Here is a 27470-nt window from a genome sequence, read left to right on the forward strand (position 1 = left end):
ATCGTTTGACAGCTATCAGTGGTTTGCTCATTTGTTCAGTCTGTATTATTTTATTCTATTCTACAATATTCTATCTCATTCCACAGTATTCCATGGTACACAAACCACCAATAAACGTCAAAGATGGACTGCATTTACCGTTCGTTGGATGTCATCGTATGAAACCCAATTGGGATACGTTCACTTCATTTAATTTCCATTTCACACTGGTAATAAGGACCGGTAGTATGAAAATGAAACATAAAACAGAGCTCAGTTAAGCCCTACCGACCTCTCCAAACCCCGGATGTTTGGAGCGTAATGCAATCAACATCTTATTCAAGTCGTATTTCATTCATTAAATTCAATAATTAAGCTAAATCTGTAACATATATCGATATTAAATTCTAGCTGTAATTGATTGTATCTGATGATGTTTGCAATACCGTCAGCCCACCAACTACAGGAGGGAATTTAATTGTTGAGTATAGTTAAGACAAAACCATTGTCACTATTATTCAACTATACTTCTATAGTGTTCAAAAACATATGGGACATAGACATCACCAGGCATATGATATCATGAGTCTAGTGCTTCTTTAGATTGCACCGTGAAATTGTGTTTACGAGAGTTTCGTGGTGATCGAGGTGCTTCATGACTGGAAATAGAAGGTGCGCGAGCCAACAGATGAAACAAAGATTAGTACATAGCGCACTTACCACAGTTCGAGTAAGATTCTACAGATGAAAAAGATATCCGCTGGATGCCGCAGACACATACTCAGAACTGAAAAGACGAACGCGAGCGCACTTCGGAAACGTGTTAGCCTCTGCTGCTTCGGATTCGGTTGGACTTGTTGGTAACTTGTTGGTCGAATTTGTCGGGTTGGATCCATTATCACACACCAAGAAATGTAATGATTATCCGAAAATGAACGAAAACCGGAATGAGTATTCAGAGGCAGTCTAGGGAAGCTCAATGGGTTCATGACGTCAGTTATCTGGGAATGTCATGGCATACTTTTCATGAACTGCCTTGAAAAAAGAAAAATAAACCATCGACAGTGCATTATTGGAGCGATTGAATAACGCAAAAAAGACAGTGTGCCTGTACATAACAGCAACGCCATCATCCACCATTTAAGGTTCCAATTGCTTCCCCATTCACATTATTCACTCAATTTGGCTTCCTCGAACTATCACGATCTCCTTGCGCTTATCTGTTCCAAAATATCACGAAATCGATGTGAGTTTCATTTTGGAGTTTTGGACCGCTACTTCTGGGCCCCTCCCGAAACGAAACCCTGGGTATGGGCCTGGACATCGCCGATTTTTCGAAGAATGAAATTTATTTTAGCAAACCCATGTTAATTATGAATGAAGAATCAAATGAACACGTGTTATTTTTCAGGTCAAGTTCATTTCATTGAAAGGGTCGTTTCGCCAAAAGTCATTTCACCGAAACGGGTCATATCGTCGAAAACCATCACCATTCGAAAGGGTAATTTTGCCGAATGCCAACTGAATTCTGAAGAAATATCATATCGTCAAGCAATTCTTAGAAACCGCTAGAGCTTGATAACAGTTCGGCTGAAAAGTTCGTATCGTTTAATAGAAACACACATTTTTTTTGTCAAAATTCGTTTTTATTATTCAACATAATTGCCATCAGAGGCGATACAGCGATTATAGCGATCTTCCAACTTTTCGATACCATTTTTGTAATACGATTTGTCCTTTGCCTCAAAATAGGCCTCAGTTTCAGCGCCTATCTCTTCATTGCTTCTAAATTTTTTACCAGCGAGCATTCTCTTGAGGTCTGAGAACAGGAAAAAGTCACTGGGGGCCAAATCTGGAGAATACGGTGGATGAGGGAGCAATTCGAAGCCCAATTCGTTCAATTTCAGCATGGTTTTCATCGACTTGTGACACGGTGCATTGTCTTGATGAAACAAAACTTTTTTCTTCCTCAAATGAGGCCGTTTTTTTGATATTTCGTCCTTCAAACGCTCTAATAACGCTATATAATAGTCACTGTTGATGGTTTTTCCCTTTTCAAGGTAGTCGATGAAAATTATACCATGCGAATCCCAAAATACAGACGCCATAACCTTACCGGCCGATTGTTGAGTCTTTCCACGCTTTGGGTTCGGTTCATCGCGTGCAGTCCACTCAGCTGACTGTCGAATGGACTCCGGAGTGAAGTGATGGAGCCATGTTTCGTCCATTGTTATATATCGACGAAAAAAATCGGTTTTATTTCAATTCGTTGTTGTTTTTGATCGATTGTGAGCTCACGCGGCACCCATTTTGCACAAAGCTTTCTCATATCCAAATATTCGTGAATAATATGTACAACACGTTCCTTTGATATCTTTAGGGTGTCAGCTATCTCGATCAACTTCACCTTAAGGTCATTGAAAATCATTTTGTGGATTTTTTTTTACGTTTTCATCGGTAACAGCCTCTTTTGGACGTCCACTGCGTTCATCGTCTTCGGTGCTCATATGACCAGTACGAAAATTTGCAAACCACTTACGAATTGTTGCTTCGCCCGGTGCAGAGTCTGGATAACACTCATCAAGCCATTTTTTGGTATCGGCGGCACTTTTTTTCATCAAAAAGTAGTGTTTCATCAACACACGAAATTCCTTTTTTTCCATTTTTTTCACAATAACTAGCTTCACTCAAAATGCAATATCTTACAAACTAATAATCAGACAGCTGTCAAATTTATACACGTATCTTTTGAAGGTTGGTACTAACTGAAAATGGTATGAATTTAATTCTAATGGCGCCCTCTCATAGAAACGATACGAACTTTTCAGCCGATCTGTTATGGTAAAGTGTGTTCAATATTGTACACCGTCACTCAAACTGTAAAAAAATTTCTAAACTGCTCTCAAAACTACAGAAATCGATAGTCATTATCAGTAGGCAACTAAACAAACCGATTCCGGCTATCCTGGTTCCCGGTATCCGGTTCCGGAAGCACCGAAAATAGTGGTCATATATACCAAAATGGATCTCACTCACGTTTCTCAGCGATGGTTTGACCGATTTCCACAAACTTAGATTCAAATGAAGGGTCTAATACAAAGTTTCTGAATATCATTTAGATCCGCATTCTGGTTCTAGAATTACAGGACGATATGCACCAAAAATGTGATCCGCATTCTGGTTCTAGAATTACAGGATGATATGCACCAAAAATGTGAAATTATTATCTTTTAATTTCCTCGAATATGGTTGGACCGAGTTTCACAAACTTAGATTAAAATTAAAGGTCTCATGGTTCCAAACAAAGTTCCAGAATTTCATATGTGATAGAGTGATATGCACCAAAAATATGGAAATAGTGCATAAAAGATGTGAATTAAATCCGGATCAGATGGTAATAACAGAATTATAACAACTGTTGTAATTTATTTCAGAAATATTTTGTAACAAATTTTGAAATATTTTTGGCTGGTAAGGTGTTAAAATAACAAAAATCATAACAAAAACGACTCTAGCGGGAACAAAATCGTAACAGATTTTGAAACGTTTGTATCACAATTATTATTGAATTTGATATAACTACAGAAGTCCGAAAGCAGAAATTTCTAACAATAGTAATAATAAATTAGATAGCAAATTCAACACACAAAAACTTTATCACAGTCAACTTTTAGCATCGTTCTAATCCAAAATTGTTAAACGATTTTTTTTTAAATGAATAGTTTATTGAGTGATCTGGTTTCTCATTAAGAACTCATTTTTTCAATTAATGAACTTAATCATGAGTCTTGTAAATGGAAATAAAACAACATAACTGATTTTGTTATTATATTGTTATCATAAGTTTCAACTTTCAACTTTTTTCATTCGTTAAATATCTCAAAATAACACAAATTGTTATACATATCAACTGTTGATATACTTGTGTTATGATTTTGTTATGTGCATCTGATCGGGATGTCACTCACTTTTCTTGGAGATGGCAGAACCGATTTTCACAAACCTAGATTTATATAAAAGGTCTTATGGTCCCATACAAAGTGCCAGAATTTCGTTTGGATCCAACTTCCGGTTCCGGAATCACAGGGTGGTATACATAAAAACTTTCAAAATAATGCACCAAAAATGTCAAAATAATGTCACTCACTTTTCTCGGAGATGAAGTTCTTAGGATGCCATAAGAATATACCAATTTTCATTCGAATCAAACCCCTGGTTCCGGACGTCAATTTCAGGAATACTTTGTTCATAAGCTACCTCTTTATATTGGCTAGTGATTTTCTCTAGTTTGCAGACCACCAGAGATGGGATTTCACCAGAGTGATACACGCTGGCGTCAGATTCTTGTCCACACCGAGGATGCAAAAAACGAAGCATCGCACAAAGAGGAAAGCACACTTCTTCTCAGTGTCGAATAGACAGCATTTGAGTGTGTGCTTGTGGTTAAAGCAGCTGGCGCGAGTGAAACACATTCTCTTCGCATGAATCGCTCTTACGCGCTCTCGTCTAAATACACTCAAGTGACCACTAGCGCGTGATGGTGAGCGAACACTTCTGTGAACTTCAATTAATAGAGAGTAGATCTGGCCTTGCTATGAAAAATTTGCAAGGAAAACCGAAAATTTTACTATAAATTGTTTTATTTTGCTGATTTTGCGTGTCCACGCTTCTTCTACGCAAACCATACACCAGAGTGCTCACCGGCGTGTACACCTCTGTGAAAGTATCTGCATCCACCTCAGAGAATTTATTAGCTAATGCTCTAGCACTTAGGTGCGATTCAGTGGAGGAGGTAAAAGGAAATAAACAAACGCACTCATGATGCGTGCACACTTCATACAACAGTGGTGTATATATGTGAAAGAGAAGAGCTCTCGTTGAAGTTGTCAGTGCTAGGGGAGAAATTTCGCTTGCTCTTCGTCACACAGAGGAGATGGACATCTCTGCAGACCACGATACTCTGTAACCAAATAAACCATTGATAGTCCCATAAATGATTTGCTGAATTTTATCAAAATCCGACTACCGGCACATTTTTTTCCAAAATTCAAATCGTCATAGAGAACCGTAAATAAGTTTATAGTTCATGTTAGTGTATGGTTAAATGAACCGAATGTCACTACACCGATATCCAGCTTTCGGTTCCGGAAGTACCGGCAATAATAATCAAATATAATAAAATGGAGCTCACTTTACTTTCTCACCTATGAATAGATTTTCACTAACTTAATTTCAAATGTAGTGTATCAATGTAGTAGTATTATGCAACAGAAATCTTCAAAACTATTTTCTGAACTTTTTTAAATTATAGTATTTCGGGGAATTTCTGCTGTAATATACAGGGGAAAATGAAAATGAGAAAGGCATCATTACACCACTAGGTGGATTAAAACAGGTTTTTATAGTAAATCAAATTAATCTAACAATAACATTAGGAAGAAATATTCCAAAATCCGATGGTGAATGAAGACTTTTTTGAGTCACTGTATTTTTTAGAATCAATTTCATTTGTCCATTTTACAACTTTACGTCATAAGAAGCAAAATAAAATATATCATGCAATGCAGGTACAAAAGGTGCAACAAAAGAATGGCTAATTTTGATTGAAGTTAGCGTAAATAATCAGACGAGGCCATACGAGCTTGACCTTGGTGTGCTTATACAAAAACGGAGATGCAAAACAAACAAATATGTCTAAGATTGTTTTGGTTTGCAGTTTTTTTAACAAATACCTTTTGGTAAATATGACGGCTTCTTGCATGGAAAAATCGTAATTTGACGATCAAGCTGAAATTGATTTATTGTCTGATTTCTTAATAATTTTTCGGTTCATTGGAAATCATGTATGTTATGCTCTCTGTCCCAAGAAGAGGTATAAGTCATTCTAATTTTCCATTTGTGCCTATTTCCACCGAAAAGACGGTGTAATAAATCTTTCATAAATAACTCTTAACTGCGTCATCATCAACTGTTTCAACAATGAAAATATTCTTCGTGAGAGGAAAATTTTTGAACTAGTTTTGACACCGCATCAACCGTAGATTAGAGCGTAGCTGAACGACGCTACCAATTGACACTTTTGAAGAATCTTGCAAACACAAACACACTGACACGGTAAGGAACATCATAATTCATATCAGCCAACATGTGCTGGTAGAAAGTGTGCCTGTGACTCCTACCATCATATCCTGATAATAGGTGATAATTTGTCACAGTCATTTGCGCGTGCGTTCATGCTTGCTACTTAAATGCGCGCCATCAGAGACGAGTCGAGTGCTAATGACGCAGCCATCGAAAGTGATGCGATCAGGTTCCGAAACGAACAAATTAGAGCCCTCTAGAGAGCCTATCGGTGCCTACTACCGTCAGGGACGGACTTGGATTGATGGTGGTGTAATTTAATGTTGTGCGACTTGTTTGATATAGAACGCACTTTCCAGCACTGACTTATCAGAGGAAAATATTTAATTGAATTTGCCTCGAGCCAGACGCCGACCGATAATTGATGTCTCACGACCGCTCTGGTTTCACCCTTTGTTCAAACAACTGTACGCGGCCGGCTTTGATAGTAGCCGTAGAGTTTGTCGTTGCACTTTGCTTGGGCCTCTGATCATGCTTCAGCGGTTTGGTTGCACCGAAATGACAGAAAATCAATCAAAATCAGAACCTTCGTGGTCGCTCCATGGCCTGCTGTAAAACGCTTTCGCATTTTAGCGGTATTATTCTAATGCGTTGAAAGCGAGACCCCTGAATGTCGTCATTGGTGTCGATCCAGCTCGAATTTCTGCATCGCCAACTGCGACGGATCCGCACATGGCCAAACGACAGCGTGCGCGTGAACAATAAATTATGTAATTGGTTTTATAAAATTATGATAACCTTGCAGTAATTTGTGTTGTAAATTAGCGCGAAATAATGCTTTTTTGCTGTCTGTGCAACGTTGACTCGGCGTCGGTTATTGTGAAGTGATATGAGAACACAGACAGTCAGTCTTGCCTTGCAACACATTCATCATGTCGTACTAGTCCTGAAGTCACTGACTCATACACCCATAATGACACTGGGTTCGAACTGACAGACACCTCGTGCGTGGGAACCGGTCATTGTACACGGACTGCTGCAGGAATATCATTAATTACTAATCGATACGGTTTTGCAATGATAATAAAAATAATCGAATTGCAGTTTTGAAATACCTTTACGAGTGGCACCTGCATAGCAAAACCATATTGTGTACTCGTGCCTGGAATAAGGTTTGTGTAAGAATCAAGCTGCAGGTGATACCGACGATGAAGTGCACATTTTCTTTGGATCTAACAGTAAAATGTTTTAGGTTATCTCTCCTGACCTGATTGAGTCTTCGCAACAAAACTACTGCAGAAGCAGATCTGCCACCACAGTGGAAACACATCGACTTGAGGGTTTTGTGTGCAAAGACACTCCTCCGAGACAAGAATGTAGCCCTGCTTCCGCCGATGTTGACTTGATAGCATATCTTATGCACAAATCCACTTCGGTCAGTATCTTTTACCATTTGATAAAACTAAGCGCTGCTAAGCCCGCGGATGTGTGGAGCTTTGTTGCGACTGATATTCAACCAGAAAATGGTGAACAGTGTCCAGTGATGGATGTTCGTGATATCGTTATATCTTTTTCGAAAAAAAAATCGGACATTTTTCTGAACCTCCGACAATTCAGAGCAATGCCAAAATTCGTCAATCTAAATTTATAGAGTAAGTTGTTCGCCAGTCGTGTCTGAAAATAGTCTTCCATATTCCATTCTTCAATATTGCAGACATTCTTTTAATAAGATGAAATTCCCACCACTAAGAAAAACCAAAAAGGTTAAATTCGGCGTTAAGGGGCGGGTAGGGTCTAACACTTTTGAAAAATCATTTATTATTTTCTTTCTATTTTCTGATAGTAAAATATTTCAAGAATATTCTGTGAAATTTTGAAGCCTATCGGAACAAAACTCAGCAAGTTATGGGCCTTTATCGTTGCCGATCTCATACTACGAAGAAATAAGAAATAAACTTGACAAAGCATTCTCGAAATGTTTCATTATAACAAAATACAAAAGAAAAAAAATTAGAGGGTTGTAATCAAGACACGACCGAGCACAATAACATTAAAAATGAAACGTTTCTAGGGTCTTCATAATATATACAAAAATAAAGATGATAATGATGATGATACACTAAACTTCACTACACTTCAAAGTTACTTTAAATCTCAATTTTAGATACAAACAACCTAAAGATTTGAACGTGAACAAATAAAACTATTTTATTTTATGATAATAATTTTCGAGTAACGTACAAACTTATTAATTTTTTAAACAGTTAATCGATCCAAGAGAAGATTTTATATATTTTAACGAAAAATGTTGTTATTACACCTTTACACTCAGTAATGGTGTAATTTCATTAATCCATCAAAATCGTCGAAAATCTTCGGAAAGTGCCGGTAAATAATATGGTAACAATACGAGGATAAAAACATGTGAAACAGTCCGCATAAAATAATTAGTTATTTACATTGATTTTCGCTTCGGCATATTAGGAATATACGAAATGGATACGTAACAATATTCCGAAATTTTGTTCATATTGTAACTTGATGTTATTAACACATGAATGAACATTGTCATAGTTACAACGCGTGTAGCCATCAGACGCTTATTGTTTTGAAGCAAATAATAATTGAACTGAAACTGGCGGTTAACCAAATTCTACGAGGGTTCCTATTCAAACGATGCATGTAAAATCGTAGGTAAACTTACCTTGAGTTTATCTTTGATACTATATGATATTGCATCTAATTGTACTTTATATGTAAGCCTGTGGAAATCATTTATACTACTAAACCGAGAAGACCGCTTTTAGATAAGTTTCAGAATTTAATTTTGAACCTTTTGAAGCGTTTAATTCCTGGTGGGACAACAACTTGTTCAGTCACATGGTCACGTTTTGTTCGTTTGGGAATGGAGATTTAAGTATGCAAACCGATCCGTTGACAAATTAAAACATTTTTAAGCTTACAATATTGAAGCTTTGGAGTCATTTAAATTAGAAAAATCCATTAACAAATCATCGAGGAAAAATTCAAACCAATTTTTCAATGGTATGCAATTGAAATATTCAAATGACGTTGTCTCATAAGTTGAAGTTGAATGTTTCCGAATCGATTGTTTGTTGAATTATATAAATCCATCACCAAATGACTGAGTTATAAGCGTTCAAAATTATAAAAAATGTTACGCGATTAGTTTTGCATGTTTTAAATTAACACCCAGCCTCGGGAAGCGAAGTGTAAGGCATTTTTAATGACAAAATCGACCAAAAATTGCTAAAAATACATGGGATATTTCAAAAGAATCGGTAACCACGCTGATTCGGTTCTTCAATAGCTAAATGATATATAAGATACTCAATCGAACACGGTGTTGCACAGACAACAGGAAATTTCACAAACACATAATGCAAAAGCGACAATCCAGCAAGTGAACGCATATACAATCCAGTCATCAGCTCACCGGAAAAGCTACTTGTTTCATTCACAGTCAAACATCAACTAGGCAAAGAAATATTGTGCAGCCTATATTTATAGATTTCTCTTCATACTACGCAGAACGATGCGGTGTTTTTTATGCATGACGCAAAGCCTCCTATGCCGAACAAGAAGTTGACGTCATTTTGTAAAGCAGGGATTGGTGGATGAAAACATAGGTCGATTCCAACCATTTTTTCAATAATATGCTATTGAAATACTGAAACGACGTCGTCATACATGTTTAAGTTAAAAGTTTCCGAATCGATTGGTTGTTAAATTATATCAATCCATCAACAAATGACCGAGTTATTAACGTTCAAAACTATGACACAAAAAGGTTACGCGACTATTTTTGAAACTTTTAATTGACACCCGGCCCCATATAGTGAAGAGTAAGGCATTTTTAATGCCAAAATATGGCTTTTTGAGAATGTTAGAGCCTATGTGCTCCCTTGAGTAATAAATTGTTTCCTTCGATTTTATAGACAATAAACTTTGAACGCGTTTTTCTCGAAAGCAGGTTTTGAAAGTTCGTGTCCATCGTCATTCAAAAACTACTGAACCAATTTATTTTCAAATTTTGCACACACTTTCTACATATAAAAAACCAGACCCCAACGTTTTCCGTTTTGTTATTTGTTATTTTGGGGAGGTTTTACAGCTACAAAATGGCCGATTTTTTTCGTGAAAAATCGTACTTTTGCATTTAAACAACGACCAAAAATTAAAAAAAAATTAAAAATATCAAACAGAAACGTTGGGGTCTAGAAAAACTTCTGCTCTAACTATGCTGCTTTGATTTGTTCACTTCTGATTAGTTTGCGCTGAGATACAGTGGACACCGCAAATCATGATTTTTAGGAAGCGTCCTCAAAAATGCCTCTACACCGACTTATTACTAAATATTTTTCCACGAAAAAATTACAAAATGTTGTTCGAATGATGCTTTTTATTATACAAAATATTTGAATTTATTTTGTTAAATGATAGTTCTGAGAAAATTGGCAAAAATGATGACTTTTTTCACTTAATTTTCTTGCGTTTTTATTGTAGAATCTCGATGGAACGATTATTGTGAGTGAAAATGAGAGTCTTCAATCTTCAATGTACACCAAATTTTCAAGGAGTACGCTCATATTATTACGTCACGTACTAACATAGCGTATTCGTTGTGTATAAAATTGTGCCTACAGTTTGCGTATCATGCACACAATAAACCGTTCACTGAGTCTCATGTTGAAGGAATTTTCAAAAATCAAGCAATTAAGCTTAGCCCATACTGGAATAACATTAAATCATGGCCTTTTTGTAACAAAGATACCGTTAGTTTGGCATCTTCTTGTAAATTTAAGGGCATTTAATACAAAACTGGCTATTTTTTCATAAGAACAGACAGTAATATTGTAAATCTTTTTGAGGCTGAGGAATACTTAATGGACAACAGTGATGTTTATGCCATATGTGGGCAATGGATTTGCGGTAATTATGATTATTATTACTTCCGGGGTCATCGAAATTCCTTTCAAACACTTACGATATGGGTATTTTCGGAACGAATTTGATGAGTAGATGCAGGAAAACGATGTTTGAAGTGTTTCTGAAATCCATGATTGCGACCTGCGGTTTAATGGTATTCCTCGGAAACTCTTCAGATATAGATTCGGTTATATTACATAGCCGTTTAATCTATCTTTTTGAAAACCTTCAAAATTGGGCATTTTCGGAGCTGATTTGATTAGTAGGCGCTGGATAATTATGTTTGAGGTTCTTTCAAGATCGGATTTCCGATTTATTGAAAATCCTTACAAAACGAGTATTTCCGGATCGAGTAGATGCCGAAAAATGATGTTTGAGATCGTTTCTAATTTGATTATAATGACTTCTGGCAGGCCCGTACCCGGGATTTCGTTTCGGAAGGGGCCGGTTGACTTTTCTAAATTTCGGATGCTGCGAAAAAAAGTGGCAAAACGTCGGAATGGAGCTTACACCGATTTCTAAGATATTGCCTGGTCTATTTCACGAACTTGTATTCAAATAAAAGGTGTTATTATCCCGTATTACATTTAATTTTCTCGAGATCCAGCTTTAATTTTCAGTCGTCATTAGAAAAAACGAATAAACAAAACAGAAAATACTTCGCCGACTTTCTTTTCACTAGACTACAAGCGAAATACTCGAATTTTCTCCGGACTATCACGATGCAACGTGCTCACCCGTTGAGAGTTACACCGGAAGTCATGTTTCTTCATTGACTTCTATTGGAGTCGAAGAAATACTCATTTCTTTTAGCAAAGAGAGTCAGTTGACGAGGGCACAGCGATTCTCGTAACGTGGTAATTGAAGACGATTCAGTCAAGACCGACGTGAACGTGAAGAAGGCCTGAAGCAGGTAGACTACTTGGCACATGAAACTGAGCAAGCAAAACTTCAAATGACTAGGTACGTCTATTCAACTGACAATGAATCCACAAGACTTGTGATGATTCTAAATTTGGATATACTGGTTTCGGTTTCTGGTTCCGGAAGTAGTGGTATAAAATTCCAAAACGATGGTCACATAGATTTCTCGGAGATGGCTTGAGTTTTGGGAACAGTTAATAGTTCGAGGGAGCCAAATCCGGTGAGAAAGGTGGACGAGCAAGTAATTGGAACCTTAAACCGTTTATTTTAACCATGGTAGCGAAGCTCATATGCTTTCGATAAGGGCTCCAAAAGTATACCATGACAATTCTTGAAAACCGAAATCAGGATCTTTTCGACTAGTTGAGCCTCCTTGGGCCCTTTCCCCCCATCCCTCCCCCTCTGGGTACGTGCCTGATTTTGGTTGTTAAAAATTGTCTGCATCTACTCATCAAATTAAGCCGGAAGTCGCGTTTTGGGATACGGAACACAGTTTTTTCCAGCATCAAACCTAATTCGAAAATACACATAAGGAGTCTAAGCTATCCACAATTTTTTTTATTTTTTTTATTTAAAAGGTATTTTTATTCAGGCCTATTTTCGTACAAGCTTTACGTGGCCGAATTAGCCGATTTTTAAAAAAATGTATTTTTAGAAATGGATCTCGTTATCACTCTTTTTCTAGGAGGAGAGGAGCTTCCATTTCCCTCCTGCGAGGGTTGAGAATCACTTTGATCCACAAATTTTTGATTCAAATTATGATAAAAAAACGATATTTTATTCAAACTAAAAATTAATCCTTTATTGTACGAGGTTAAACTTGAGCACAATGGAAACCGGATGAAATTTAAGTTATTCCTTCACGATTTTTCGAACTTTTGATCGAACGCTCTTTATTAAGTTCCGGACAAGTATTGCTTCGCATTTTTTGGACGCATGAGCCCAAATTTTTTGAACTCCTGCATGTTCCCAGCTGCCTTACCAGTCTTCTTGAAGACCCTCTTCACGATTGCCCAGTAACGTTCGATGGGTCGAAACTGAGGGCAATTTGGTGGATTGATATTTCCGGCTAAATCCGGCCAAAACAGTAGAGGTGTACTATGATTTTTATATAAAGGTAGCAATCTCTTCTGTAGACACCCAGCTCGATAGAATTCTGCATTTATAGTTCCGGTAGTGTAAAAAATGGTTGACTTCAAACCACAGGAACATATTGTTTGCCATAGCAGTACCTTTCAACTAAATTTCTCCACTTGAATCGACCTGTCCGCATCGCTCACATCCTCCCCAACGAAGACAGTAAAGTATTGTGGACTTGGAAGGGTTTTTGAGTCCTCCTTTACATAAGTCTCATCGTCCATCAAAACGCATGCATCCGGACGCTTCAAAAAACGCGAATACAATTTTCGGGCTCTTGTAGGTTCTTGTAGGTCTTCAGGTGATTTCGCCTCTTGATACGCTGGATCATTCCGACACTCGTACCTACTTTTTTGGTCAAATCACGTATTGACATTGATTTGTTCTTCATGATTAGAGATACCACTTTCTGGTCCAGTTTCGGAATGGAAGAACCAGGTTTTCTGCCTCTTCCTGGTAGCTCATCTAAAGAATAGTGTTTCCTAAGCTTATTAATGATGGTTTTAACACTTGCGTGATGAATTCCAAACTGCTTCGCCAATTTTCGCATAGTAATACCTCACTTAGCCATGTGTCCAGAACCTTAATTTTCACTTCCTTTTCAATACGCAACTTTTTTTGAAAACGCAGAATTTCAACCGCACAAACAAGTAAACAAATGAAAACTGACAGCCAAACGCACAGCATGCTGTGATCTGAGCATAAAAAAACACCACAAATACATGCAATGGTATTCAAGAAATATCAATAAACCGGGAGTCGCCATCTTATATTCTGAATCGTGCTGCTTTTCTTTACTTTTTTGAATCTATATGGCATAAAAAAAACTCTCTGATATTACAAGTCTTAGCGGGGAGAATTATTATGAGTACCCCAAATATTATCTTCTTCCTTTCATGTCAACTTCAATGTAACTAAATGGTGATTTTATCTTCTTATCCCCCAACCTCGTAGCAGCGCGATGACCGGCGGCGGGCGAATCACAACGAGATCGAGCGACGGCGGCGAGACAAAATCAATAACTGGATCCACGAGCTGAACAAGATCATCCCTGCGGAGCACATGAACAGCCCCTCGCAGGACCCGCAGGCAAACAAACAGAACGGTGGTACGGGCGATAACCTGTCCAAGGGGGGCATTCTGGCGAAGGCTTGCGAGTACATTACCCGGCTGAAAGACACCAGTGATAAACTGACCGAGTGCCTTGCCGAAAAGGATCAGATACTGCTGGAGAACCTGCAACTGAAAGAAAGCATCAACCAGCTGCTGGCGGAAAACAAACGGCTACAGTCGGAGCTGCAGTTCGCTCTCGCCACCAACGTCAAAATCGAGTCGTAGCCATCGTCGAAAAGTCATTTTCACTTTATCATAGTCTAGAAAGGTACTACACTGTAGGTATTAGCCCTTTGAACGAAAGTGAGAGAGATAACTAGTTGTGAAGGTGTCGTGTTAGAACGCTGTGCGATCGCAACACACACAAATATATATACATACACAAACATACAAAGCAGAGAATCACTAATGTAAGTATTCGTCATTATTAATGAATCGATCAATTTACCATACTTGTTGAATTGCACTGAACGGAAGATACCCATGTGTACATAGAATCGAGATGAGCCAGAAACAACAGTAGAGGAATGAGAAAAAAAAGAAAAGTGAAAATAGTTAATAGCCCGTATGTTGGCAAACCTAGTATAATAGGCGTTAACCTACCCACAGAGTAATTAAACGCTCAAATAATAGTCAATCAGTTACCGTGTCCCATCAGAAGCAGTACAATGTACCACCACATTCGGTTATCTAGAACTAGAATGTCCTATTCTCAACGCTTTCCGTTCGTCCGTCGGTTTTTTCCTTGTTTCATTACGAAATTCCTGCCTAAGTTTAATATAGGTCCTAACTTTTTCTATGTACATACACTCGTATTGGCAGTCGTTGATGATTCCATCGATCCTTTTCTGCTATTACCGTTATTGCTTGAATAGTCGTGTCGAAATTGGAACGGTTTTCGATTGAGCATTAAACATGGGAGAATAGTTTTGCTACCCAAACTGCAAATAAATCTACTTGCTGTTGTCGTCTGTGTCGTCATCCGATGAAGGTTATGTCATGTTAATATTAGGGTTTAGTTGAAAATTTAATTCAGTTCAGTTCCTAGCATGTATTCAGCCTCAATTATCGTGAATGATTACACAAAGCGCATGGTTAACGCAAACGGTCTTCTAATCTTCTGCTTTTTGGTTCACTAGCAAACAGACTTTGAGACTGTTGTGTACATTGTCACTTAACTGCTGTGACGGTACTTGATCTCATCTTTGCAAAGTTATCGTCAACCGGCTGAAGTCGGAGTAGAAGGTGCTAACTCGATCGCTCTACGACATTTTTTTTTATTTGTCTAGCCACCAGCCAGTCAATCAGTGGTCTGAACAGGAAGATTATATTAACGGAACAAACATGGCAAGGTCTTCGTGATCGATATCTGTGCAAGCTGATCGCGACCGCTGGCAAAGGTGATAATTGGTGCACTCTTAAAACTAATTCCATGGTTATTCTTCGATAACGACGATGGTAGAAATGGTGTATCCAGTCTAGGATTCATTTTTCGAACTGTACTAACACTAAAGTGCGAAGAAAGAAAATCTGATGCAATCTCTAGTTAGTTATACCTATATGTTTTAACTGAAGCGAAAATGAACCGTTATGGGTATGCCTTTCACCCATTGGCTACCAGAATTCGATTCCCAAACTCCAACATAGCTTTTCTGACCCGAGTGGCGGGTGACCATCTTATTAAAACTTCTATAATCGAAATAAAAACAAAACGAAAAACTTACGCAAATAAGAATGCATTGGAACGAGCTCATTCGACGTATCAAACTCCACCAGTCTTCTACACATTTTCTGAACCATCGATTTTTATTTTCTATTTCAACTATTCTGTGTTTGACATTTTTTAAACGACGATTTTCACGTACAGTCCAACTATTTCTCAGCAAAAACACTAAACTAGAAAATGATACGTTCAAGTTGGACGACGCCTACTCTGTTTGTCTTAAATGAGCGCGGCACCAGGGAAACACTTTTGTGTTGGCCTACTATTCGGTTTTTTGAGAGCTTGTAGTTCACACCACAGACTCTCGTAGTAACAGACTGGCGAATACTTTTTATGCCGCGTTTATACTTCTGCTGGCTGCCTGCATGCTGGTGCCAGTGTACTGCACTCTTAGGAAAAAAACGTTCAACGGTGGTCCTTCGTTGGTCTTTGGATCATTGGACCACAGTTGAACGTTTTTCCCTAAGAGGGCCAGCATACTGGCAGCCAGCAGAAGTGTAAACGGGGCATTAGGGAGCCAAACGAATCGTCAAATAAAATTCAGTTTCGAACGTGATTCTTGTATAGGGTTTGCGCGATTCACCACCGTATAGAAGGGCGAATCTTACTTAGATTCATGCAAATTGTTCCCTTCTGCTCTGGGTCAGTTCCAGCGACAACGTTCCAGCTTTTATAAATCGAAAATGGTACACCCAAACTTCCATTTACGTTATAATCGGGACTTCGTAAATCGAATTATGACGTAAAAAAAATTTACGTTATTTGTAATTTTCAACGTTAAAAATGTTTTCCCTATGTATGTATAATATTGGATATGGATAATATAATGGATAACTATGAAACAAAAATTATTAGAATTTACAGGGAAATGATGTTCTAAGTCGCATCCATTTTCAAGATGGCGACTTCCGGTTCATCGATATTCGCTATAAACCATCAGAATTTTCGTAACGGGTTTGATGAGTACATGTTGGAAAACGATGTTTGAGGTGGTTCTGAATTCCAACATGACGACTTCCGCTTTATTGATAGTCCTTGAAAACCTTTACAATATGTGTCGATATTACTCGAACTGCTCGAATACGGTTGTTATGAGTAGGCCTTTACATTTTTGAAGCAGTAGTATAATATATGCGGCGGATCTAAATTATAGCCGGATTTAGTAACAAAGTACTAAAATACCAGTCAAATCAGATTATCAAGATTGTTGAAACTACTGACCAAGTGCCCTAAATAAAGCGAAATTTTACATATAAGAAACTAAAACGGAATTCAGAACCACCTCAAACATCGTTTTCCGACATTTACTCATCAAACCTCTTTTTACGAAGTAGGTATGTGAAAAAAGTTTACGTTATTTGGGATTTTGTTCGTATAAAGAGTTACATAAAAAGAGGTAACGTAAAAAACAGTTAGTTTACGTAAACAGAGGTTTGGGTGTATTAGGCTATGCAGTCACGTACCTAGAGAAGGGGGGGGGGTGGGCGAGGCCCTGGCTCCTCCCGAAATCAAAAACAGATATATAATTATTTAGAAGGTCTCAGACATGTGTTACAGAAATATCAAGACAGTAAATGTAAAGAAATGTAATAGTTCCAGTGGAAAAGTTTAAAGTGTCTGTTATGTCGTTTTCGCTTGATACCAAACCTAACCCAGTTTTCACCAACTGCTGTCAAACCGTTTATTTGAACCTAGTTTTAACGTTGTTGAACTGAAAATCGAGTCAGTTTCGAACCTGGTTTTTAAATCAGGTTTGCTTAAACTCCCGTTGCTAAGTGCGAAATCAACAAAGTTTCGTGAAAAGTGTTTGTTTGATGAAACTAGTCTGGGGCAGTTTAAGTTCAAGCGAAAACGACATTAAAAACATCCGTAACAGGCACACCGTGAGTTACATAAGCAATCTTCAGTAACTTTTTTTTATCTTTGGGCCCCTCTTGAAACGAAATCCTGGGTACGGGTCTGACGCTATGTGCTTGGAATGGGAACTATTTGAAAGTTGGAAAAGAAAACTATTGTAATCAGAAGAAAATGTATCGAATTTAGTCTATTTGTCTCTCTAAAAAGACCTGGAGCTACGACCATTCAGCTTAGCTCGTCGAGATAGCAAAGTATCAGTGTGTATGTTTACGTTACTTATTTTTCCCAAATTTGCTGGAACCGATTTTTCCTAATTTATGTCGTTTTCGCTTGAAATCCAAACTAATCCATACATTTGACAACAGTTGAGGTTGGTTGTTGCTTCAAGCGAAAACGCCATCAGATTAAAATGGTCTCGTGAACCAAACATTTTTGTCCGGTTTTCACTCCCGGTATAGGTTTATATGAGCAAAACTACAAAGATAAACTCAAGATGGAGTGTTCGGCCATTTTCTAAACGACCCTTCGATGACTTTGGTTCACTGTAAAATGTTTTCATTGAGCTGTACCTTTTCATTAGAGTTGATTGATACTTTTTTGTGCCGACGTTGAATGAGCAATTATTCTCTACTCACTACATTTGTTTGCGATTTTCTCTCGTAGTCTACACTCTTCGTCTGGAAAATCTGGAATTATAATAATTTATTACTACCAACAGCACAGAATTATATGTTAAGTAATTGATCTTTTTAAACAATTCTACTTTCAAGCTGAGTAAAATTTTGTAAGGCTTTCAAAAACCACTTGAATAATCTGATAAATATTCCACCTAATTGTGAACAAATTGTTCTACAGATAAGTCTAAAGTACAGGTTTTCCCCATCCGCACCTGACAAATGTCTATTATGTATTGTACACCGGAGGTTATGTCTGTCGCAATTATAACTCAATGACAGTATACATTAAAATTCAATTCATTGAAGTGCCGTCTAACAGTGCCTAAGCGTCCTCTATTACTTCCTTAGAAAATCATTTGATCGTTACACTGAAGTACTGCAGAAAAAATGCTAGTCTCAAAAGTTCGATAAGAGCGCCGTACAACGGATTCTATTACGGGTACATCGTATGAGTACATAAACATTTAAAAAGGGCCTGAAGGTTAGGGAGAGATTTTCTTTGTTTACTTTATCTTTCGATAGTTTCTGCGTTATTCTTTTCATATGTTTGTTATCCATCTAGTAGATACTGATGCCAAAAATTAAATCTCCCGGTGTAATTCCACCCGGATATTTAGAAAGCAAACGTGAAAATTAATGTGTTGTAAATAGAAGAGAAAGTAAACAAAATGGTACTCTCTTTTACATATTCGACCTCATGACGATATAACAGATTGAAATGAGAATTTTATGTTCGGCTTTAAAAGTAGGGATGTCGGTTTTTTCGAAGTATTCACTTTTCGAGTACTTATCAATTAAATTTTAATCGTTCATAAGCTATGGCATTTTCGTTTGAAGCAAAACAGCCGTAACTCTGGATTTGACAGCAGTTAAGATCGGAACTGGGTTAGTTTCAGCTTATTACATTATTATTCGATTAATCGATCGATTATCCGACACCCCTAATGCAGAGATGTCTGGTCATTGGTTATGTTTAATGTAATTTAAAACCTAATGCCAATGATGTTGGTGTTAAATTGAGAGTGAGTGTCCATTACAGAAAAATTATAAAGCATAAATAGATAACGAAAAAATGTATTCCTTCCGGCACAGTTCGTGGCTTGTTCCAGTAAATTTACGCAAAAAGAGATTAAATTTACAAAACAGCAGTTGCTAGGTTTTCTTTTGTTAGTAATTGAGTATCTGGGCAAAACTTCTGGAAAGTGCTTGAATCACAATACTCATTTTGAAGATAAGACTATTAACGTGCACTGAAGTTCGTGCGCTGAAAATGATGAAATCGTTGCTGATATTCTGGAAGTCGTGTATGACCAGCTGCACGAAGCCTCACTCCAAGTGAATCCGTTAAGGTGCAATTTTCAATCTCGGAGAAACAGCTATTGTTGGAAAACAAAAACACATTTTCTTCACTATTACTAAATAAATCTTCATTGAAACATCATTCATCCACTAAAAAATCAATCAACCATTTCTTTTTGCACGAATTTCAACTCAACGACAATGTAGAAAACTGCTTTTGTGTTTTTTTGGCTAATGGCTGATTGTAAGTAGTCCCTTGATGCGTTAGTTCGATAAATGTTATATCTGACCCGAAGACTTTTTGTGGAAGATTCACTACAATGTTACTGAATTTCGTCGTTTTTTTTTGTTTGTGCGGAGCATAAGACGATTGTCTCGCAAGCCAGTTGTCATATGTTCGAGCTCCGAGTTGGAAACCTTTTAATGTCAGTAGGATTGTCCTCGTCCTAACGGTTCTAAATTTAGTTGAAACTGAAGATCAAGGTTCGCTTCGAAGTGATTGCCAAAAGTTGTATTGAGGTATATTCCATTTAAGTCGTCGAGTTTATCCGCTATAAAAACGAGTTACTTTAAACCTATCAATTCATGCGATAAGCATAACCGACGCAGGCGGCAACCGGCAAAACAGACAAGACAAGGTATATCACATCGTTCAAAAACCTCAATAAACCCCAATCAATCGCTTTAAGTCTATAATCAATTGTTACAATTTGCAAGCAATTAGCGGTTATGACGGGGAGCTTTTTAGCCAGTTTTCCTATCATGTGTACTAGAAAAACCCTGACATGTGGCGCGCTGTACAAGATCTCAGCCTTGATCTCAGCTTATTTGTGGACCAACGATCGCAGTAGGCATCTCAACGGATGACAGAAAACGGCGACAGTTCCAGCGAATCGCATCGATCATGCTAGCGGCCAAATTACCTACGGGGAAATATTGAAGGGAAAAACAAAACGTGACGTTATGGCAACCGCACCGGACAGCACCGGCGAACCGATAGATGAAGCGATTAAGATACGGTACGCTATGGAGAAAAAAAGTCTATAATCCAGTTGGAAACTAGCAATTGTTGCTGTTATTGTACCTTGAGATGATAAACACTTCCCCAGGGAGTATTTGCACAGTTTGACATTTGAGTGGCGAATTTATCGGTGGGAAATTCATTCAATTAATATTCCACCGGTGTGGATTGACTGTACAATATTATTGATGATGCAACGGGTATTTGCCTAGTGCGCCAAAACTGGTAAGCTTAAAATACGAGATTTATTCCGAATCGGAAGAAATACACACGTTCTATTATTTATCCTCTGTTAGCCATTTTCCCGGTAACTGTCTTTGATGGCGACTGATTAGATAAAGCTTACTGCTCCGAATAAAAAAAACTGCTACGATACGAGGGATTTGGAATGTTTCGTCTTCTTAGTAGCTTTGGCTAATGACATTTTGAGCTCCACCAAACATATGGTGAATCTAATCCCTAGTTTTCATTACAGTTGACAAGTTTGAGCAGCACTCGAAGGAACACAGCACACACCCTCCCGCTGTTAAGTATTTTGCTAGGTTAGCCATAAAATATCTAGGTGATAATAGCGTACACAAGTCATATGAATGAAACGTAACACGTTACGTGCTTCTACTGATAAACGGTGTCTTGTCGGTCAAACGATGTTCAGTTCTTGAGAAAATCTATTATCGATAAACGCTTTGAACCGTCACTTGGGGTCTGTTGTTATGGATATACAACAAAGTAGTAAAAACGCACGGTTACTTGGATACGTATTTTCTAGACCATGTTGGCATGAAGTTTGCGTTTAGCCCCTGTTCGGGAGTTCGGTGAGTGTCGTTTTTCTTATCACTCGGTTGAGATGCGTGAAGGTTTCATTTTGAAAGAAGAATATCTTCCACCCAGCTACAGCAAACTCATTGCTAATGGAGTGATACATATATACAGTGCCAGATAAGTGGAGTACATTGTTGACATTGTTGATTGTAAATTAGGTTGACGAAGAATGGAATCTGTTTTCAGAGTTATAACAAACGATGACGGATGAGGTCAAAACGTGAAAAACTTCAACAAGTACTTCGTCAGATTCGTTTTTATTTTTTTGTATTCAACCATGCAGCATTCGATAGTAGCCTCATTGTTGCTAGATGTGATGTATCATTCATGTTTCATGGCCGAAAAGCTTAAAAAAGTTTGTGATATGGATGATAACGATACAAAGATGTTCGAGGAATGTGGTGAAATGTCGTCACTTTTTAGTAGACAAATTAATCCTTATGATCACTTCTAACGCATGCGGGATTTTTGTAAATTTATTGTTTCCGATTATTCAAGATTTCTCCGACACACCTTCATATCTATAATTACCTGTCATTTAGGGAAAGAAAAAAAAAGATCATCGCGAGATGTCAATGCCAACGGCTGCAATGATTAGAAAAAAATATATATATTCACAAAGAGCATGATTTTGCGCACGTTTTGTCGCAGAACTGCTCGTAGGTTCAATTACACAGATTAAATACGTATTACTCACTGATAGCCGTACTTTGACGATGATAATGACACCATATAACAGGGGCAGTATCGTAACATCGTGCTTCATCATACACACATGATTTTAAATGATTCTTTACCAGAACTTCAACGTTTTTTTTTTATGACTATTAGTCGGCTTTAAGTATCATTAGTTTGGACCGAAAATAATAGAGTAATTCAATTATCTTTTTCTGCTGCTAAGTCCTACTGGAAGCTAATTCCGGAACCAACGTTCAGTGGTTTTACATTGTTGTGGTAGACATCGGTGTTAACCCTTGGATCGTCTATTCTCATTTGACCGTTGCTTAACATTTTATTATTTCGAAATATTACGCTTTTTACCCGTCGACCGGGACGGGAACAGGTTGCCGTCACTAACCAACCACTGAGAAGGGCAAGTCAATTCAATACTGCCTGCAACAATAGCAACCGTATCAGCCGACCGTGATTTACACGTGTTCACAGAAAGTCGCGTTTGGCTCTTCAATGATTCGTTCGTGTGCCCGAAATGACAGGCGGAAAATTTATACTGAGTGGTTGGCGGCATGTACCGGCGGTGGTACCGACAACAAGCACAGCACACGATACTTATGCTTGATTACCGCTGGAAAATGAACGACATGCGAGTCATGCGAACGTATATCTTCTCCCTCTTTCTCTGTGTGAGCGGGTGAAAAATGCGGAAAAGATCGCCAATGGCGGATGCCTGAAGGTCGATCGGTACACTGTGTACTGTACTACCGACGACACGACCTGCCACTCGTCTATCAAAACTGTATCGTAAATTTAACTACCCCTCAGTAACTGGAAATGTCAAATCGGAAACGTTAGTGAATTTTTTTAAACTGGCAGCACAAGTTGATTTATTTATTGATTTTGAATAACAGTCACCATAACCTTGGTTACTGCATATCGAAGGCAAGATGAATGTAAACAAAATAAATTTCAGATCGGTTATTATATTACGGAACATTTTAATGGATTTACCTGACTCGAGCGGAATGTAAAAATTTAGGAGTATGAGTTATGTCTTTTATAAAGCCAAGTTCAAAATTCAGGTCTTGACTTGAAACCGTTGTGTGAGAAAGAAGACATGGAAATGACCGACAACGAGCTGAGCGAGGCTTGTGCTCTGCGGTACCTGCATAACGTACGGTAAAATGATTTCTTTGTGGAATTCCACTAGTAATCCTCGAATAGTGGCCAACAAGGAGAAATACTGTTTCCACTGCTGCGCAATCAACCGACACAAAACAATTTTGACACCGGCATATTACACCGAATCCTACTGCCCAGAAAAGCTAGCAGTGGAAGTGTACGGATGAATCGCTGGAAGTAGATCATTGTCCTCGTTCGTTGGTTTTATCCATAGTTTCGATTAAATTCCGAAAATGCATTTCTGCTAAATTTGGACAAAGTTTAACACTAATATTCCACCGCTTTCAAAACATGTTTATTTGTTTTGGGGTTCCTTGGTAACCAGTACATAGCAACTTAAACAGTGTTGCTCGAGAAGATTATTTTTATCATTTACAAGGGGTCGCTAGATTTGTGGTAACTGGCGGTGAATCGTTAGCGAACAGTTTTAATGCTGATTTTTCTTCTGAGTGCCTGGTCGTGTCGTCGGTACTACTCTATTGAACAATTCAATTCAATGGATTTGACATTTGGTACCATGTCAATCCTAGCAGTCTGTGAATTTCCGTATGGGAAAAGCGTGGTAATAATTTACGACAAAGCGAAAATTCCCATGAAATCCCATAGTCTGGAATAGCAAAACTATTTACCCATTTTTAAAACCTACTACGTTTCAGAAGGCTTGATATTTTTACTTAAGAATCCCTACTAAAAAAAGAGGTAGCAACAATAAACAAAATAGCAAGAAACGAAGAAATGACATATCTGTAAACTCATCCTTGAATGCCGGCTGGTGTACGCAAAAGATATTAACTTTAAGAATCAAGGGAGCTATACTAGTCGGAAAGATAGGAAAATACTTCAGACTTGTTATGAAAAATAAACGTGCAAACATATAAATAAAGATTTTATACAAATCAGAAAACAGTGAGAGTAACAACCGCGATTCTGTTTTTGAGTGATAGGTACGGAAGAGCGAAATCCGCTATTGTTTCAGTTTCCACTCTTTAGAGTGATGTTTAATCGGATTTTGTTTGTTTTCAATGTTATTGAGGCATTAATACAGCCATGCTCATGTTGTTACTGTTTATGTTTTTCATTTCAATAAAATAATGATTCCTTTAAGACTAAACGTGTTTTCGTTACCGTTAACAAATATAGTTTGTGCTACATCGTGTTGTTGAATATAGTATATACTATGATAATGATACATAGGGTAAGTTCAAGGAGAAAACCCAGAAAAGATTTTAGCAAAGACTAAAGAGAAAAAATACCTAAATATATATATATATATGAAATGCGGATAAATGCAATAATAGTGTTATTATTTTATTGAATAATTACCTACTAATCATAAGTATTTTACTGATATATTATTACTATATATAAAGTATTGGTCTATGTACAAAAGTTGTGAACAAAAAGCATACAACACGAAAGGAGAGCAAGTTACTATTGCAATAAAACATAAAACTAAAGAGCGCTACGGAAGGATTGAAATCCATACAAATCAAAGACGAATAAAGTTTAGAATCATACTTAAAGAAAAAAAAAAAGCAAATACTAATTGCAACTGCTATAAAACATATTATTACGAAACTCTAAAATAATGAAATCAGATACAATAATTAAAGTATAGTTATCATTGAACTTTTCAAAAAGTTATTAAATTATTGCTATTACATTAAATATACTTAAAGAGAAGAACAAAACTATGTATGAATATTTATGGACACACATTGAAGCAGAAATTTTACAGAACGAAAGCAAACAATATACACTAGTTGACGCGGGCAAAACTACTCTGAAATAAACTAACAAAGTTGTAGCGAATGTTGTTCAGTGAACCAAACATCCCAACCCATATTTCCCTGGAAACAGTTCGCAGTTCACGCATAACGATCTTTGGTTCGGTTACTTAGCGATGGATGTTTCTTATTTTTCTGAGCAAAAACCACTGCAACCAGCATTATACAATATCGCGTTCCCGATTCATCACTAACAATAATCGAAACAAAAAGTTGTAATTAAAAAAAAATTGTTAAATGAAAGAATGAATGATGGGTAAGTTACACATAATTTAGTTTTAATACCGGTTGAACCGGAATTACACAAAATGTAAAACTAAACAAACCTGTTCGATCATTGCAGCTGCGAATCAAAATCCAACTCTAAAAATATTGTGAAAATAAAATAAAAACAAATTATAACGATGGAACACTTGTTGGTTTTATTTCTACTTGACAAGAAAAGTGCTAATGAAAACCATGCCATACATTTATCTATCACATATGCGGGTTGGTTTCCCTGGTAACCGACGGTGTCAATTCGTTTCAAACCGCATTTGTCGTTTGTATCGTCGTCATGTCCTGCATCATTTGGCTGAATCGAAGTGGAACAAATATTTTTTGCAGGGTAAGATTGGTTCAAAAATATTTTTCCTATCCTGTATTTGCTAAATAGCACTGTAAACAGTCGTGAGCAGGTGTATCGGGCCGCGATTGTGCCTCTTAAAGCCGAGGTCGAAGTCGTGATGATCGTATGGTAAGTGGTGTCATTCAAAATTGCATAGCAACAGGCATGTTTCAAAGAATTGTTTAAAGTTCTCTTTATGTTTTGAAAGAAGCCATCTAGCATTTAACCAAATAGGGCTCCCTATTTCATCTCATTTGTAAGGAGAGCAATTCCAGAAATGCTTAGCGGGTCATCAGAATCGACCTTCTCCGATTCGGATGAAACTTTGCACATGGCTTCAGTATGGCAAATCATAAGTTTTGAACCGATGAAGAGGTCAATCCGACTCACGACTGATTTTTAAATAGGGCGTATGTATTTTTGCATATCACGAAAATTGCCTTTTTCAAATCGTTGTTACTCGGAAAACGTTCATCGTACAAATATGGCGTCCAGGAAGAAGTTGTAGGGAATCGATTGGACACTCTTAATAAAATATACACTGAAAAAATTTTTCGATTTTTTTCTCAATAATTTCAAAATGAACCAAAAAATTCAGAGTTTCGATTTTTTTTGATAATTTTTATTTTGAAGCTCTTATTAAAACCTACAGATTGATGGCTATCCCATCCGTGCCTTTTGAAAAATGAAGAAGTTACAGCTAAAACAATTTACAGATATATTCGAAATTTCAAGTTCTCGTTGAAAGATAATCATTTAAACAGTAGAATATTATTCTACAGGTTAAAGGTAATAAATTTGTTCATGATATCCTTTCTTCTAAAAGTAGCTGTTCTTGAGATACTTGGATATTTAATTATAACACCATTTTTTTTATATTTCCATGAATTGTTTATTTGCTTGCTATATCTACAATTATTACATGTACATGAATAATTCTTAATTATACTTAAGGTTTTATTCATGCCTGACGGAGCTGCCTGGCAGTACAAAAACAAGTCTCTGTAAATTTAAATCAATGTATAGCGTTGATGCTGAGTGGCATTTTTTGCAACTTCCCATGGTAAAGGACCATGTGATGAACTCGGGGGTAATTTAAAGCGAATGGCACGACGTGAAAGCTTGGCTAAACTACATGAACACCCAATCACAACTGCAAAATAATTATATGAATGGCCAGAACAGAGACGTCGAGATGCATTCACGACCATGTCTTTTTGCTACGTGTCACAAGAAGAATATGAACGGGGTGTGACCGAGTGGAGTAGTGTTTATAAGGATACCAAAATGATTCCAAGCACACAGAAATACCATTCTTTCGTTCCGGTTTCAGAAAGCACAATCTTCACAAGACTGTATTCGAATGACGATGCACGTACTGCCCATACTTGCATATCAGTCCCATATGGAAAATCAGCATGTCAAGAAAAAGACGTTTAAAATTTTATTTTAGATGTTTTTGATTGATTGTGCTACCTAATGCTGATGATACTATTACATGAAATATCGATAATACACCTTTGCTATTCCAATATTGCAACAATTTTTTTTTTTCATAAATACGTTTATTTCTTAAGGCAGTTTACATAAGTTTTTCTTCGCCGTAGCATCACTTTTACATAATATTCTTATCCTA

The 27470-nt window shown here is 37.3% G+C and overlaps 1 protein-coding gene across 3 annotated transcripts in view; it reads left to right on the forward strand.

The window, feature by feature from the left end:
- Nucleotides 1–25637, forward strand: part of LOC131432817 (upstream stimulatory factor 2-like) — a 60685-nt gene extending 35048 nt beyond the window's left edge. For 2 of the 3 annotated variants that reach the window (XM_058599349.1, XM_058599351.1), the window contains one exon: nucleotides 14026–25637. In XM_058599349.1, the coding sequence (XP_058455332.1) occupies nucleotides 14026–14409 (384 nt within the window). In that variant the 3' untranslated portion in view covers nucleotides 14410–25637. The remainder of the gene's footprint in view (nucleotides 1–14025) is intronic. The other variant, XM_058599350.1, reaches the window with a different exon arrangement.
- Nucleotides 25638–27470: the final 1833 nt, after the last annotated feature.

This window comes from Malaya genurostris, chromosome 2, assembly GCF_030247185.1.
Source record: "Malaya genurostris strain Urasoe2022 chromosome 2, Malgen_1.1, whole genome shotgun sequence".
Taxonomy (NCBI): domain Eukaryota; kingdom Metazoa; phylum Arthropoda; class Insecta; order Diptera; family Culicidae; genus Malaya; species Malaya genurostris.